At 34.0% G+C, this 15749-nt stretch overlaps 1 protein-coding gene and 1 pseudogene across 1 annotated transcript; both read left to right on the forward strand.

Annotated features, from left to right (window-relative positions):
* The first annotated feature begins 7194 nt into the window (after window positions 1-7194).
* LOC147380840 (glycylpeptide N-tetradecanoyltransferase 1-like) lies at window positions 7195-9073 on the forward strand. The gene is made up of 2 exons (XM_086431177.1): window positions 7195-7357; window positions 7641-9073. Exon 2 carries the CDS (start codon window positions 7647-7649, stop codon window positions 8916-8918), a length of 1272 nt encoding a protein of 423 aa, XP_086287303.1. The 5' UTR covers window positions 7195-7357; window positions 7641-7646; the 3' UTR covers window positions 8919-9073.
* A 1822-nt stretch (window positions 9074-10895) lies between these two features.
* On the forward strand, window positions 10896-13073 carry LOC147380841 (protein ROOT INITIATION DEFECTIVE 3-like; annotated as a pseudogene).
* Window positions 13074-15749: the final 2676 nt, after the last annotated feature.

Consider the following 15749-nt stretch of genomic DNA (forward strand, 5'->3'; position numbering starts at 1 on the left):
CTATATGTGTATCCGGGCCCAAAGATTATAGAGCCGCCAGATTAATATAATGCACAAAATTATAATTTTTAATTTACTCATTTTATTGGGGATTTTGTTAAGGACACACGTTAAATTCCAATAAATAATTTATACCGAAAATACCTTTTAAAAAAATTATTTCTTACCAAAATATCTTATTCCAATTTTCAAAGTGTATTTATTGCACTTTAACTTATGCCCTTAGGACACACGTTAGCAAAACCCTTTTATTAGAATTATTTTTCTTTATCTAAGTATTTCATTTGACAAGTTTAATAAGTATGGAAATTAGGGCATGAGTTTCTCAATCTAGTTTGATAGAATTAGAAAGCCAAGAGCAGTCCCAAAATCTATTTTTGAAGAACTCAAATATGATAAATCAATTTTAATGAATTTTAATGAGTTTACATTAGGTGGAGTCCAACTCTCACACATAATAGAATGTGTGCCACTCCACCATGAACACACAATCACAAGAGAATGCAGCGTCTCTCATAATTAGGGTTGTCAACAGATATTTATCGGTTCAAATACAGTAATGTCTGAATCGAAATCTGAAATTTGTATATGATATCCAAATTCAAATTTGAATCCAATGGATGTTCTAAAACTCTATCATAATTCAAATTCGATTATCCTTTCAGATATCGGATAATATCTAATTAGAATTAGAATTCGAATATTAAAAAAAAAAACATAATTTTTCCTTATCTAACTGATTTTTCATTATTAAAACAAGTTTATTATATATTATATTATTTATTTAATAAATAAATCAAATCAAATAATATATATATATATATATTCAAATAAAATAATATATATTATATATTATTTTAAATCGGATATTATTGGATTTGAAATGTTAATATCCAAATTCATATTCGATAAGGGTTCGAATATATAGAACTATCCGAATTCGAATCCGATATCCGAAATTTTCAGATAATATCCAATTTTTCGAATTTGAATTGAATTCAAATTTTCGACTGTCCATTGACACCCCTACTCACAATGTGTGTGGAGCCTCAACCTTTCTCTCAACTCACAACCACATCATCGCATCCAACTCAAAATTAGAAACTCATGTCCCTTGTGTTTTGACTTAAGATCTTCTGCTATAAACTAATGGAAAATAATCAAATTTAGTAAGATTTTAATTAATAAGCCCAAATAGACTGTTATATTGGAAAAATAACACTACAACCCTCAAATTTCAATTCAAATATAATGATGAAATTTTGTGTGTGTAAAAATTCTATAAATATTTCAATTTATATCATGTGGCATTGGATCACGTTTTTGAAATTGAAGTTAAATGATTTTGGAAGAAACCAAAAATACTTACTTAATATTTCATTTTTGGGTCTGATCAGTTTGACCTATCGGTCAAACAACTTTGGATAGACCCAATCAATCACACGGGTCAATGACTGGTCCAAGTTTTAAAACATTGCTTGTATTGGCTTTAAATATAGAATAAAAGGCAACTTAATCCATTTACAATTAATTAAACTATCTTTCGTACGAACTTTTATCCATTAAGACAATCCACTTAAAAAATAATGTTGGATAATTGAGGAGGGCAAGTTGATTAAAACCTCATAGATATTGAATCAACCATATTGAATCCACACCCACAATTTTATGTCTTTTTTACGTAAGAAATTAGGGTGAGTCGTGAACGCTTATGAGAAGGTTAGCAACCAAATCAATTTTCTAATCATTAGATCCTTGATCGGGACTTTAGCAGTGAAGTTTTTGAGGTACATACAAGAATATACCTCTATAAGTGCATTTCACAACTTTAATAAGTGGGACATGGTATAATGAATAAGTATCAATTCAAGGGTCAATCTTTCATTGTGCCCAATGCTTTTTTAATACCATACGCATGGTTTGATATCAAGGAAAATTACTTAGTAGACCCTATGGAATAAGGGTGTTAATGGGTCAGTTCAGGCAAGGGCAGAATCAAGATTTTGCTCATATAGGGGCAACCAAGAGTAGAAAAAAAAAATTGTGGGGACAATTAAAAGTAAAAAAAAATAGTTGTGGAGGCAACTAAGAGTGGATTTTTTTTTTTTTTTTGTGAGGGTGATAGTGACAAATTTCTTTATCCACTGCTAAAATCTGTTGCAAAAGAACATTAATCCATAGAATTTGAAAACTCTGGTGAGGGCAAGTACCCCCATAGCCCCTATTCTAAATCTGCCTCTGGGTTCAGGTTCGGTTCCTTAGACACTTAGAATCATAATCTTATATTTCTTTGCATCCCGATTTCAAAATAAATGGAATCGCCAAAAAATGTTGGTACCCATCAATTCCAGTTCTGAAGAATCGAATGAAAAAAAAAAGTACTTTAAATCATTATAAAATATGTTTCCTTACAAAAAGTTAACATATTATTTACAAAATTATTAATCCAGTTATAATTTGTTATACTAAAGATATAAGTTAATGATTTTTTATCAAAAATAAAAAATTATCTTCTTTAAAAATACTAAAGTTTTAGAAAAAAAAGCTCATTTTAAGTTCCAACCCAAGATTTATAAGAAAAATTGAAGAACTTTATACAACATGCATTAATTTTGAAATGAAATAAAACGTTACATCATTTATAGTCTAAAAAAAGACAAAATAAACGGTTTCGGGTACCCATCGGATATAACCTAATGATTTTGATTCCTATCGGTTTGGTTCCATTTTAGACTCGACTCTAATTTGTTCCAGTAGAAGAGGAACCATAATTAGGGTTTTCAGTTTCGATTCTAATTCGATTTCGATTGCATGGGTACCCATTGACACCCCTACAATATGGAGGAATTCATTTCTAAGTAGTCCTTATTTTTTTTATTCAAGTGTCCATTCGACAACTATATATATAATGGCGAAAGTCGAAAGATCTATCCAATACAAAAGTTGAAAACAATGTATTAGAGTTTTAAAAAAAATGAAAATATTTGAATCACATTTACAATATTGAGTGGAAAACCAACACGAGAGACTTGGGCAATTCATGATTACTTTGTTTTTCATTATTGTGAAGAAAGATAATGGACAATCATTATCTCTAACAGCACATGAGAAAATTGTTTGAAATTCCTTGCGTAATCATGGGAGACTTTCCAATGACATCAAAGAAGCTGGGGACGTGTCCTTGTTTTTGAACTATTAAATTATATTTTAGAATAATGCTGTTGAAATCACATCACACACCCTCACGTGAAAGTGTATCTGAACAATAGATGCTTTCCTTGAGATACAAGTGAAAAAGCATCTATGGTTCCTATCCACTTTTACGTCAAGATGTGAGATATGAGGTCCAGTCTTGAGGTCACTTCAACACGACTCTATATATATATATTGTTTTTCTAGAACAAAGCTTTATCCCAAATGTTAGATTGATTTGGCAACATGCACCTATACGCTTTTAGTTAATAGTAGATATACCTTTGTATTTTCAAAATGATGATATGGCCCCTTGACCTACGTCTTCTCTAAGAATATAAATGAAATGACCTAAATACCCTTATCTTCAACCTCAAAATATCCTCATATTCAAACTCTATCAGAAAACTCTTTGACTAATCTTATTCCACTTTCAAATCTATGTATCAAGATAAGATATTTGGAGATGTATAAGGACGAATTTTTTCAAAACGAATCATCTTTGACAAAATCTTTTACATTCATCTTCAACCTAAATAATTTGCTTACTTCAACCTACAAACCTCAAGAATAGAAGATGATTATTGATTATGAGTAAAAAAATCAAGAGTTTTCTACAAGAGGTTAATGTGAGGTTGAAACAATAGATTGAAGACGAGGATGAATAAGTTAACAATATTGAATTTCTTTAAGAGGTTAAGGTGAGGTTGAAAATGATAGATTGAAGACGATGATGGATAGGTTAAAAATTTATTTTAATAGAAGTTGAAGAATAAGAAAATGATGATTTTTGAAGGAAAAAAGAAAAGTAAAATATTTTGACTAACAACTTAGAAGAGGATATAACTTTTGACGAAAAAGTAATGGATTTTGACTAGAAGTGAAAATAAGGGAATTTCAATCATTTTACAACAAAACCTTGGTCAAGGGCAAATACCATCAATTTGAAAACATGGGGCTTCCCTAATATTAACCAAAATGTGGAAAAGTTCGTCTTGATCAGTATTGCCATTCTCATCAAAGCCTTATCCCTATTACATGAAGTCAACCAAGTACATATCTTTCCCCATTTATATTTTATATAGAAATCTTTCTTTATTCAATTATTTTCATATCTTATCTCAACACCTCAATCGAGGTCGGCTTATTCCTTCTGATTCATTAGAACCTTCAACCTAGATATTTATTTAATTAGTTATTGTTATTTATTGCTTTATAATAAATATAAGATATATCCCCAACTATAAAGGTAGGCATGTACATTCGGGCATAACCAAATCGACCCGAACTGAATTTTTGGGTTTGGGTTTGGGTATCATTAGAATTGAAACCGAACCAATGTACTTTGGATTTAGATATTCATCAATATGCAATACCCATAACCAAATCGATAATTGCAGGTTTAACTTCGGGTTTGATTTGGGTTCAGGTAACCCGAAACTGATTATAATATTTTTAAAGAACTTGAGATATGGTAAACACAACTCACCTTACCAACTAGCCAACTTAGTATTTGTGCTAAATCTAATAAAAATATACATATTATTTTTTATTTGGTTCGCGATTTGATTCCTCGGTTTGGGTTCGGGTTCAGGTCGATTCTCAAAGGCAATACCCATAACTGAACCGAAATATTCTGATTCAGGTTCGGTTCAATTCCAAGTTAGATTTCGAGTAATGGGTAATTTGTACATCCTATATCAAGAAGATCTTTTCGAATATCAAATAGTATAAATACATGTTATTCAAAATGTAAACTAGTTCTTTCTTACACATAAACATAATATTTATCTTATATATTTGTATTATACATCCCAACTCGAGTTAAAACATCACACCAAGCCAGACTCAACCTCGAGCCCAGCTTCTCAGGCTCGAATTGTGCTACCCAAGTTGAAGTCCATCCTCTTCAAATTTCACATGGTCAATGACCCAAGATGAGGTTGCCTTGAGATTTACATCTAATTTTCATAATGTAATTAATGATCATTAGATTCCTACCATCCGATTGGTTTGCTATTTTGGCTGTCCCCAAAATAACAAAGAGTGATAAATAAAAAAATTCTATAATTTAAAGACTCTATGATCCAACAACATTGGGCACCAAAGACACCTCTTTAAATGAAATCTAGTTTAGTTGGTAAAGCCTATGGATGTTGATGCCATGAGTCCTTGACCTTAGTTCAATTAGGTTCATTATTGAATTACTGATCTCATTAAAAACACTAGAACGTGGTGTATATCAAAGCAAAGTACTTTCCTTTTAAGTCTTACTAAGGATAGTTTTGCTCGAATGGATTACCACATCAACAATCCAACAACACAACCCTCTAAGTTTCATTGAAAAATTCAGAAAAAAAAAAAAAAAATTAAAATTTTTTTTTCTTTTGAGCTTGATCCAAGATTTTGAAAATGGACTGTTACCGAACTTCAATATAACTCCCAAATTTACAATTAGAAATCAATGGTGAAAAATAACATTTTTTTGGAATATATTTTCAAAGTTTATAAAATTTCGTCCTCTACAACCTTGAAGCGGATCATGCTTTTGGATGCCAAAAGGTGAGCCCAATGGCCCTTAGTAAGGGTGAAATCCTTACTAACTTAAAAAAATAAATAAATAAATAAAATTAGTAAGACTTGTTAGACTCTATATTAAAAGGGCTTATCTATAATTTAAATAATTGATTAAAGGAACTTTGAATATTACATTGTAAAAAAAGAATATTTTTGTAATTTTGAAAACTGATCAAGGTGATTGTAGACCTGTACTACGATTTTTCTTAGTCTTGACTAAAATGAAACTGGATATATTAATTTTCGATGTAAAGGTGGGGGCATTTGTGGGATCCAAAATTTGGCGTCCCACTTCCACTCGCGTTCTCTCATTATAATAGTAAAGAAGACTTACCTAAAATAAAATAATTGAACAGAGATATGAGATTGGAAGAAAAATAGGAATAATTGATTAGGATTGCAACTTGGAAGGGATAACCTGAACTCAAATTGGGCTCAACTTGTTGATGGGCGAGTTTGGGTTGGATTATATGAAAAATGAGTTGAGTCTGAGCTAAGAAGTCTCAACAGAATTGAATTCGGGTTAAGACTCCAAGCAACCCAACTCGACTCGAACCCAATGCTATATATTTACATATAAATATTTTTATTTATTTAAAAAAAATATTAATTATCTCTTCCTAAAATATATTGTAAAATTAAGAAAAAAATTATAATATAAAAATGAATACATTTGGAGATTGTATGCAAATTTATTTTACTAGTGTTTTTTTTATTGTATTTATTTTTTAAGATGTAAAATAAAATTTATATATTGATCAAAATAAAATTAGACGTGCTCAATAAGTCCAACCCATCCAAAATTACCTAATTTGGACTAATACAAATTCTACCCGATTTTAGAAGGTTAATCTTGGATTGAGCTTAGATTAATAAGTTCTAACCCGATGGTCAGGTTGAGTTGAGTTCGGATTTAACAAATCGCCTAGGTTGCAAAGCTATTATTAATTTTCTAAGATCGGCTTTCTTTGGGAATCTCTAGGGAATGAATATCTTCTCATTTGGAGTCATGTCCTGTCACATTCAAATTTTACCTAAATTTAATGTTTCCACAATTACTACTATTTAATTGAGAATTTTTTTTGAATGGTGGGCCCCGTTTCTACGCGTGGATGACACGCACTGTATAAGGTGGCCACTTTCTAAAGTGATTGCGAAAGCATGAAGAAAAAACCCAGATTCTCTTGGACACGTGTCACTTTCTACGATGTAAAACTTTAAGATGGATTCGCCATGTGAGGTCCACCAAGCAAAACTGAAAAAAACCACTACAGAAGGATCCTTCGAATACATATGCTCTCCTTTTGGCACGTGTCTTAATTATAAATTTTCTTGTGAGTCTTGATGTACTATATAACGAATCTTTTTTTAAATTAAATTAAATTAAATTAAATTATTTCTTTTTTCCATTTCTTCTCCCCGAAGTATAGCACATTAGCACCCCTAGTTTCCAAAAGCAATCCCTAGTTCTTCGTAGACTTCGAATAAAACCCTACCAAACAACCCAAAATTTCTCCAAAGAATTCCGGACTACCACGAAATTATTGGGTTTCGAAGGTTCAATGTACCAAGCTATTGCGAGTAATCTGTAAGTTGTTTATTCTCTGATCAATCGTGATTTTGATCTTTCAAATCTCCGGGTTTTTTAATCGTTTTTATTTGTTTTTTCAATTCTTATATTATATGTTAGGGTTCGATTCGAATTTGAATTAGGTTTTAATTGATCTACGCTTGTTTAGGTTTCCAAAAAAAAAAAAAAACGCCTCTGCTTCTGAACAATAATTTAGTTCCGATTATAACAAACAGGTTTCTAGATTCGGGAAGATTATTAGGGTTCATAAAATCTGTATTTTTTCCTTCTCTAATTATAGATAGATATGGCTGAAGAAAACCCTAACAATCATGCTAACCCACCTGTTGAGATCAATGGCTCACTTGAAACCCTAACTCGAAGGGTTCAAGACTCGCTTTCTCTTGGTAAGAAACACCAATTTTGGGAAACTCAACCTGTTGGGCAATTTAATGAGCTTGGCGACATGAACTTGCCCGAGGGTCCAATCGAACCTCCTACACCCATATCTGAAGTTAAACAAGAACCTTACAAGCTCCCTAATCCGTTTGAATGGTCCACTATTGACATGGACTCTGATGAAACCTGTGCTGAGGTGTACAAACTCCTTACTAATCACTACGTTGAGGATGATGAAAACATGTTCAGATTCAATTACTCGAAAGAGTTTCTGCGATGGGCACTTCGCCCCCCTGGTTACTTCAAGAATTGGCACATTGGCGTTCGTTCCAAAGAAACGAAAGTACTGTGTGCTTTCATTACTGGTGTACCTGCTAAGATTAGGGTTCGTGATGAAGTTGTTTCCATGGCGGAAATTAATTTCTTATGTGTTCATAAGAAGCTTAGGTCAAGAAGACTCGCACCTGTCATGATTAAGGAGGTTACGAGGAGGGTTCACTTGGAGAATATATGGCAAGCAGCTTATACAGCTGGAATAGTTCTTCCGACACCCATGTCGACTTGCCGGTATTGGCATAGATCATTGAACCCAAAGAAACTTATCGATGTCAAGTTTTCTAGGCTTGGTGCACGTATGACGATGAGCCGAACGATTAAACTTTATAGGTTACCAGAATCCACTGTTACCCCGGGTTTTAGGAAGATGGAGTTGCGTGACGTTCCTGGAGTTACTCAGTTATTGAGGAATTATTTGAGCCAATTTGTCGTCGCCCCCGATTTTGATGAGAATGATGTACAACATTGGCTTCTTCCGACTCAAAATGTTGTGGACAGCTATGTGGTTGAGAGCCCTGAGACTCATGAGATTACTGACTTTTGCAGCTTCTACACTCTTCCATCTTCTGTCCTTGATAACCCAAGCTACTCGATTTTGAAGGCAGCTTATTCCTACTACAATGTCTCCACTCGGACCCCATTGGTTCAATTGATGAACGATGTTCTCATTGTAGCCAAACAGATGGATTATGATGTTTTCAACGCGTTAGATGTCATGCATAATGCATCTTTCTTGAAGGAACTGAAATTTGGGCCAGGTGATGGACAACTTCACTATTATCTGTACAATTATCGGATACGAAATGGCCTGAAACCATTTGAACTTGGACTTGTACTCTTGTAGTTTGGTCTCATTTGAACTATTTGTTGAGCTAGTTATGGGTTGCGTTATTGGACTGTGTGTTTTGAAGACTGGATGTTTGGGCAATTGTGGAATGTTAGGATTGCACACGTGGTTAGAACTGAATTGAAGTTGTTGTATGGAAAATCTTTTTGGAATTTGGTTTCTTCTTTTTCTTTTTTTAGTTATAAGTTATGGTGACTCATTGATTATATCTATAATTTTCTGTTAGGTTTACCTGATTACATGAACTTTTCTATTAGCTTCTTGATTTGATTTGGATTAATTTGACTATTTGACTGTTTTTCAAATATGTCCTGCATTGCCTCCGGAATATTTCATAGTATATCTTTGGATTGACAGATTATAATACGTCATGTAATGGTCTGTAGATGAGTTGGTTGCTATAGTTTATTAGCCAGCAGACTCATGATCCTAGGAAAACAGAAGAAAAGAACGTGATTTATGGTTGGTAAACCATCCTTTAATCCATTGTAGCTCTTGGAAGGAAATTTAGGTTCTCCTACTATTTTCCTTATGCTGTGGCACTTCTCAACTCTCTCTCTCTCTCTCCCACCTGTGATTGAAAATTGAATCCGTAAGGTGTAAAGAAAGGATTCTGTGGTCTATTTTCTTTTTGTTGTTTGTTGGGGGCATTTGGAAGGGAATGTGTTACCGCTGCATGAGATTGTAATTAATATTGTGGGTTCCATGTTCTGTTTGGCTAAGAGCAACTCTCACCGTTCTTCACATCTCTAAATATAGAGATGGATGCTTCCAAACTGAACTCCAACCTGCCTTCAAAATGAAGATTGCCTATTATATCTTCCCTTTGTCATAAATGTTGTTTTTGGCTTTCTCCTTTTATAGAACATTTTCTCTATACCATTTTTTTTCTTTCATTTTTTAGAGAATTGAGTAGCGATTTAAAGATGGGGTTTGTTGGAGTTCAAAGTGGTTTGGAATCTTCAAATTTGAAGACTTGGGTTGGAGATGTTTAAGGTGTTTCTGAATTTTAGAGTGTTTTTTTATTGACAAGTTTCTCTTAGATGGGACTCACTATGTAATTCTTAATCAAAAGTTTATCTGTTCTTCCCTATTCGGCTTGGACATGAAGTTCATTTGTGAATGTTCCCTTGTTTCTTGCTAAGCTAGAGTTCTGCAGGTCGGAGTTCACAAAATGAGTTTATGAATCCATTTGAAACATAACACTCTTGTCCCTCAAAAACTTGGAGGCATGTAAATTGTTGATCATGATCGATCCTCCTCCTATAATAACTAATGTATAATTCATTTATGGGTCCCGTTCAATGGCCAACAGTTTGGCAAATATTTTGGCAAACACTTTTTCAAAACATGGGTTAGAGGTCTTGGAATGGGCTGATTTTTGGTGAGGATGATCTCTATGGTGAGGAGATCATCCTCACCAAAAATCAGCTCATTCCAAAACTTCTAACCCCAGTTTACAAGTTGAAAAATCGTGAACCGTCCATTTTTGTAAATCATTTTTTTTTGGGTTAGAAGTTTTGGATTGGGCTGATTTTTGGTGATGATGATCTCTGGAGATCATCCTCACCAAAAACCAGCCCATTCCAAGGCCTCTAACCCATGTTTTGAAAAATGTGTTTGCCAAACTGTTGGCCATTGAACGCTAGCCTTCATTTATACGACAAGTACATGGATGCTGATGGTGTTTTTGTGGCTGATGTACATGTGATCATACCCATTGAGCAATGACAACAAAATCTTTTGTACAAAAATATTTTAGAAATGTTTTTCTGAAGATATATTATGGAAGAAATATGGTTATTTGTGTATGTTAGTTGGTGCTCCATGGAAGTCTTTGGTCGTGACCATTCTCCTTTTCATTTTCATCAAGAAGATATAACTAGTAATCAAAGAAATTTGCTTACTTGTAAGAATTTAATTTGATTATCTGAAACAAAAGAGAGAAAGAGAGAGAACAATCTAATTTCATCTAAGTAGGTGTTCTATTTTCTAGTTAGTGATTTTAAATTAAAATTGTCCGTCTTTCAAGTTTTAATCATTTACTTTAATTAAATTAATGGCCATCTCATAATTTTCAATGGCTAAACTTTCTTCGGATTTAAGTATGACTAATGGTTGGTACAAAGTCTGAGAGCGACGTTAGGGGAGGTTAGGTTCATTGGGTGATAATAAAGGAAAAGATTATTAATTGGACCATCACGATATTTTTAAAGAATTAGGGGCCTATTTAGAAAGGAACTCTGTCACTGTCAGTCGTCACTCGTCAACTTCCTTGACTAATTTTCTCTTCAAACTTTCCACCTAATATCAACACTTGTCGCTTCCGAACATGCATGTCCACCACGTGTCGTAATTGCGCTTACACGAGCCAGCGTGATCTCCTTTCTTCCACATAATCTGCACTGCTTGTCCAACAAACAAACGGTTGAGATGGTAGCGATTCACAAAGAAAGATGTATCCCTACACATTCCTTGCCAGTCAGTACAGATCGTTAGGAAATCTGTATATTTTTCTTGAAATCTCAACCGTCTGTTATTGCTGGAGAGTGTTACTCTGCCCCAGGAAACTCCCGTTTCGGATTCGATAGGTGGAAATCTCCCAAACCCACTCGAATCTCAAATCAATTGAAGGCAAACATGTAAGTTTCGAATTCTCATTTTTATTTTTATTTTTTATAGATACATGTGTGGATCAAAGGTCGGATACTTGGATGGTTTGATGGAAGTATCTTAGATTCCTGCAACAAAGACTCCAAACTTCCAAATTTTACTGAAAAAAAATGACTCAATCTACCCCAGAAATCCTCCTCATGAGCTCTCCAGATATCCCCAATATCACAGCCTACAACGCTTCTACAGGTTCCATATTAGCCCAATTCACAGGTAGTCGATCACCACGGAAAGGCCTTACCCTTATAGGAAAAGCTCTAATTGCTGCTTCTCACATCTCCTCCTCAGATACAACCACTTCTTCTGGATCTATCCATCTCTACAACTGGTGGTCCTCAATTCCCTCTCACAATCTTACTCTCCTGAACCTGTTGCCCCTATAATTGCCACATCAGATGGTTTATACCTCTTTTGTGGTGGCGTATCGGGCTACATTCATGCCTTATCGCTTCCATCGGGCGATTTCATTCGTTCTTTTCCCGCACATTGTAATAAGTCTGTATCGTGCCTTGCGATCAATGATGATGGTTCTCTTTTGATTTCGGGTGGTGATGATGGAACCATATGTGTGTACCCGATACTACGTCTTCTTGATTCTTCGTCATTTTCTGATTCCTCTACTCAATTTGGGTTATATACACATGGGGCTCCTGTTACCGCCGTTGTCATTGGAATTGGTGGATGCAATTCTACTATCATTTCTTCCTCATTGGATTGTACTTGTAAGTTTTGGAGCTTGGCACATGGTTCCCACATGCGTACCTTGAGTTTTCCATGTGTGATTTGGGCATTGGTGGTGGACTCCACCGATTCGAATTTCTACGCTGGGGGGTCAGATGGTAGGGTATATGTTGGGGTGTTGAAGGTTAATAAGAGGAAATTGATAGGTAGTAGTGATGATGATGAAGTTGTGGCATGGACTTCGGAGCACAATGGGGCAGTGACAGCGTTGGCGATGGTGAATGAAGGATGGAATTTGGTATCAGCTTCGGAAGATGGGAGTGTTTGGGTTTGGGAGGTGGAGAGTGGTAGTGTGGTGAGGGTTATTGGCAATGGGAGGGGAAGTATTAGTGATATTGTGGTGGCAAAAGGCATCAGAGATGGAAATGGGTTTAGGTTCAGAATGGGTGGTGGTGGTGAATATGGAGTTGAGAGTTGGGGTTTTGTGGTAGAGAGGATAAGTAGGGAAGTGAGGGAGGTGAGTGAGATGGAAGAGATGTTGAATGTGGTGGTGAAAGATAGAAGGAGAGCTATTGATAGGCTTGAAGCAGCTATTGGGACATATGAGAGGCTTTTGGGACTCATTCTCAAGGAAGCCAAGAGAGGAAGTAGTACTAATAATAACAATAACACCAAAAGCAAAGCTGAAGAAGGGTAACTAAAAGGTCTCTATAATTTTTGTTTAGATATTATAATGTAAATATAGAGGTTCCAATCTTCTTTGGAACTTTGTTTTGGAATGGTGATAATGTAACTATATATCATAGGGTCTTTACTACTTACACATTGTTTTCTTCATTACAGCTCTTCTATCCTCATAATCCTAGGATGCTTAAAATAGGCCCAATTTCTCACGGTTTCTTTCTTTTCAATCTTATCTTAAATCTAAAACATCAAATTCAAATTATTCACTAAATTTCTATTCAAACCCTAAAACTCAGATCATTTTAATCGATTCACACATAAAACACACACACGATCAACATTAGCGGCAAAAGATCCACAAATATAGATTAATTTATGGAAAAAAGATTTTCTGATGACTGAAGAATGACCCTGATCCGTAAACACGAAACCAACAGTCAAAATTTATTTATAAATGTGTAATGATTTTATAATGCCTCCATCATAGAACCATAAATCATTTACCCTGGGATACGCATAATCATAAATCTTTTTCTTGTGCATCCCGAGGCAAATGATTTGCCTACGGATCTGTGATGGGGGCGTGTGATACTTATAAATATCCCAATATAATACATCTTGAGAATAATTATTCTAAGGATACGTTTCCTCGCCATTGCATTTCATGTTTACACACAATCTGATCATGTGTTGTTCTTCTATGTTGAATAGGTTAAAAACAGCTTGAACATGGATTATCAAAATGGCAATCCAAACACCATAAACTTCTATGTTCCAAGGAAAAAATTCAAAAATTAAAAAAAAAATCTTTTTGACCTTGATTGAAGGTGTTGAAAGAATTCTATACTATATCTTTGATTTTCCATTATCATACGTTGGAAAGAATATGTGAGATTTACTCAGCAGACCTAACTGTTGCACTTTAATTACAAAAACCGCTTTATGAAGTTTATTACCCACTAAACCTTGCTTTATCAAATTCGTTACTTAGCAAATCTTGGAATGGGATCCATATCATAAATTTTAAATTTCTGCGGTTAATTTGTTAACATAACTTAGAGTGGATTCTAACCACATCAATTTGTGGCATCCAAAAACATGATTTGATGCACAGGTTTGTGTAGGACAAAATTCTAAGAGCTTTAAAAAAAAGAATTAAAAAAAGAAAAAGAAAAGAGAGAGAGAGAGAGAGAGAGAGAGAGAGAGAGAGAGAGAGAGAGAGAGAGAATTTTCACTGTTGAGTTTTTAGTTTTAAATTTAGGAATTTGATAGCCATCCATTCTAAACATCTATGATCAAGTTCAAAATGATTTTTTTTTTTCAAGTTTTCATTCGAATATGAGTTTTTCCATGACATCTAGATGACTTTGTTGTTGGATTGCTAATTATCATGGATTGCTAATTTGATAATCCATGTAGGCACAACAACCCTAAGTAAGATTTGAAATCTTATCAAGTTAGTCATGATAGTTGGATTCATAAAGTAACGTTCCGTAAAGGTACAAATGTATAAAGTAAATGAGTTTTTATAATAAAATTGCAACAGATAGGTTTGCCCAATAAATCTCTCAAAGAATATTAATTATCAAAAAATTTCGACAGATTGGAAAATTCAACAAGAAGATAGGTAAAGTGTAAATGTAAGGGGGAATGATAATGACTTGATCGAAACATTTAAAACATTTGATTTACTTGGACTCGAGTTGGAACAAATTTTCTATGAAAATCCCAAATTTCTTTGGATCATTCCATGAATTGAGATATCTTAACCTCTCTAATGCATAGTTTTCATGGAGTCATTCCCTACCATCTTGGAAATCTATCATCTTTACATTCTCTCGATCTCAGTGAATCATTTGATTACGTTTATCATTTCATTGATAGATTGACCATTGACAATATGCATTGGATTTCTCATCTTTCTTCTCTGCAAAACCTTGATATGAGTGGGCTGAATCTTTTCAATATTAAAGCATCTGCTTGGTCACAAGGATTCAACTTGCTTCCTTCTTTGTTAAATTTACGCTTGTCTTATTGTAACCTCCGTGCGATTCCTCTTACTCTTTCAATTCCTTAAAATGTGTTATATCTGAGTTCACGTTGATAAATTCTTTAGGTTACAATACTTGCTATGAATTTCAATTCTTTGATTTTGAAAGTGGAATCTAATTGGGTACCTCCATTCCAACACAGACATATTCTAATGAAATCCTGCAAAATAGGACCCAAATTTCTAAAATGGCTTCGAACACAAATATCAGTTACTTATCTTGATATCTCCAATGCAAGCATTTCGGATTCAATTTCAAATTGGTTTGGGAGCCTACCTTCTCATCTATCCATGTTAAATCTCTCCCACAATCAAATCCATCACAAGGTTCCTATTCCTTCAATATCAATTATTGTCGTTGAACCTTATGTATATTTGAATTCCAACAAATTTGAGGCACATTTTCCTTCTAATATATATTTATTGGAGCTCTTCGACAACTCAATTTCAGAACCTATTCCATGGCATATAGGTGAGATGATGCCTCACTTGAGATTTCTATTTCTTTCTAATAACCTCATTAATGGCACCATCCCATCCTCCTTATGTTCAATTAAGACCTTATTATATCTAGATCTTTCAAAAAATCATTTGTTTGGAGGTCTCTCGCATTGTTGGAGTAATTTTCATGATTTAATATTCCTAGATTTATCGTCCAACAATCTATCAGGAGTTATTCCAAGTTCCAGAGGTGATGTATGAGATCTCTGTTCGTTGCATTTGAGCAACAACAACTATAA

Source organism: Akebia trifoliata, unplaced genomic scaffold (assembly GCF_017979445.1).
Source record: "Akebia trifoliata isolate Shusen 1 unplaced genomic scaffold, ASM1797944v1 Contig00936, whole genome shotgun sequence".
In the NCBI taxonomy this organism is placed as follows: Eukaryota; Viridiplantae; Streptophyta; class Magnoliopsida; order Ranunculales; family Lardizabalaceae; genus Akebia; species Akebia trifoliata.

Coding starts and splice junctions, on each gene's coding strand:
- LOC147380840 (XM_086431177.1), top strand. CDS start 7,647: ATGGCTGAAGAAAACCCTAACAATCATGCTAACCCACCTGTTGAGATC.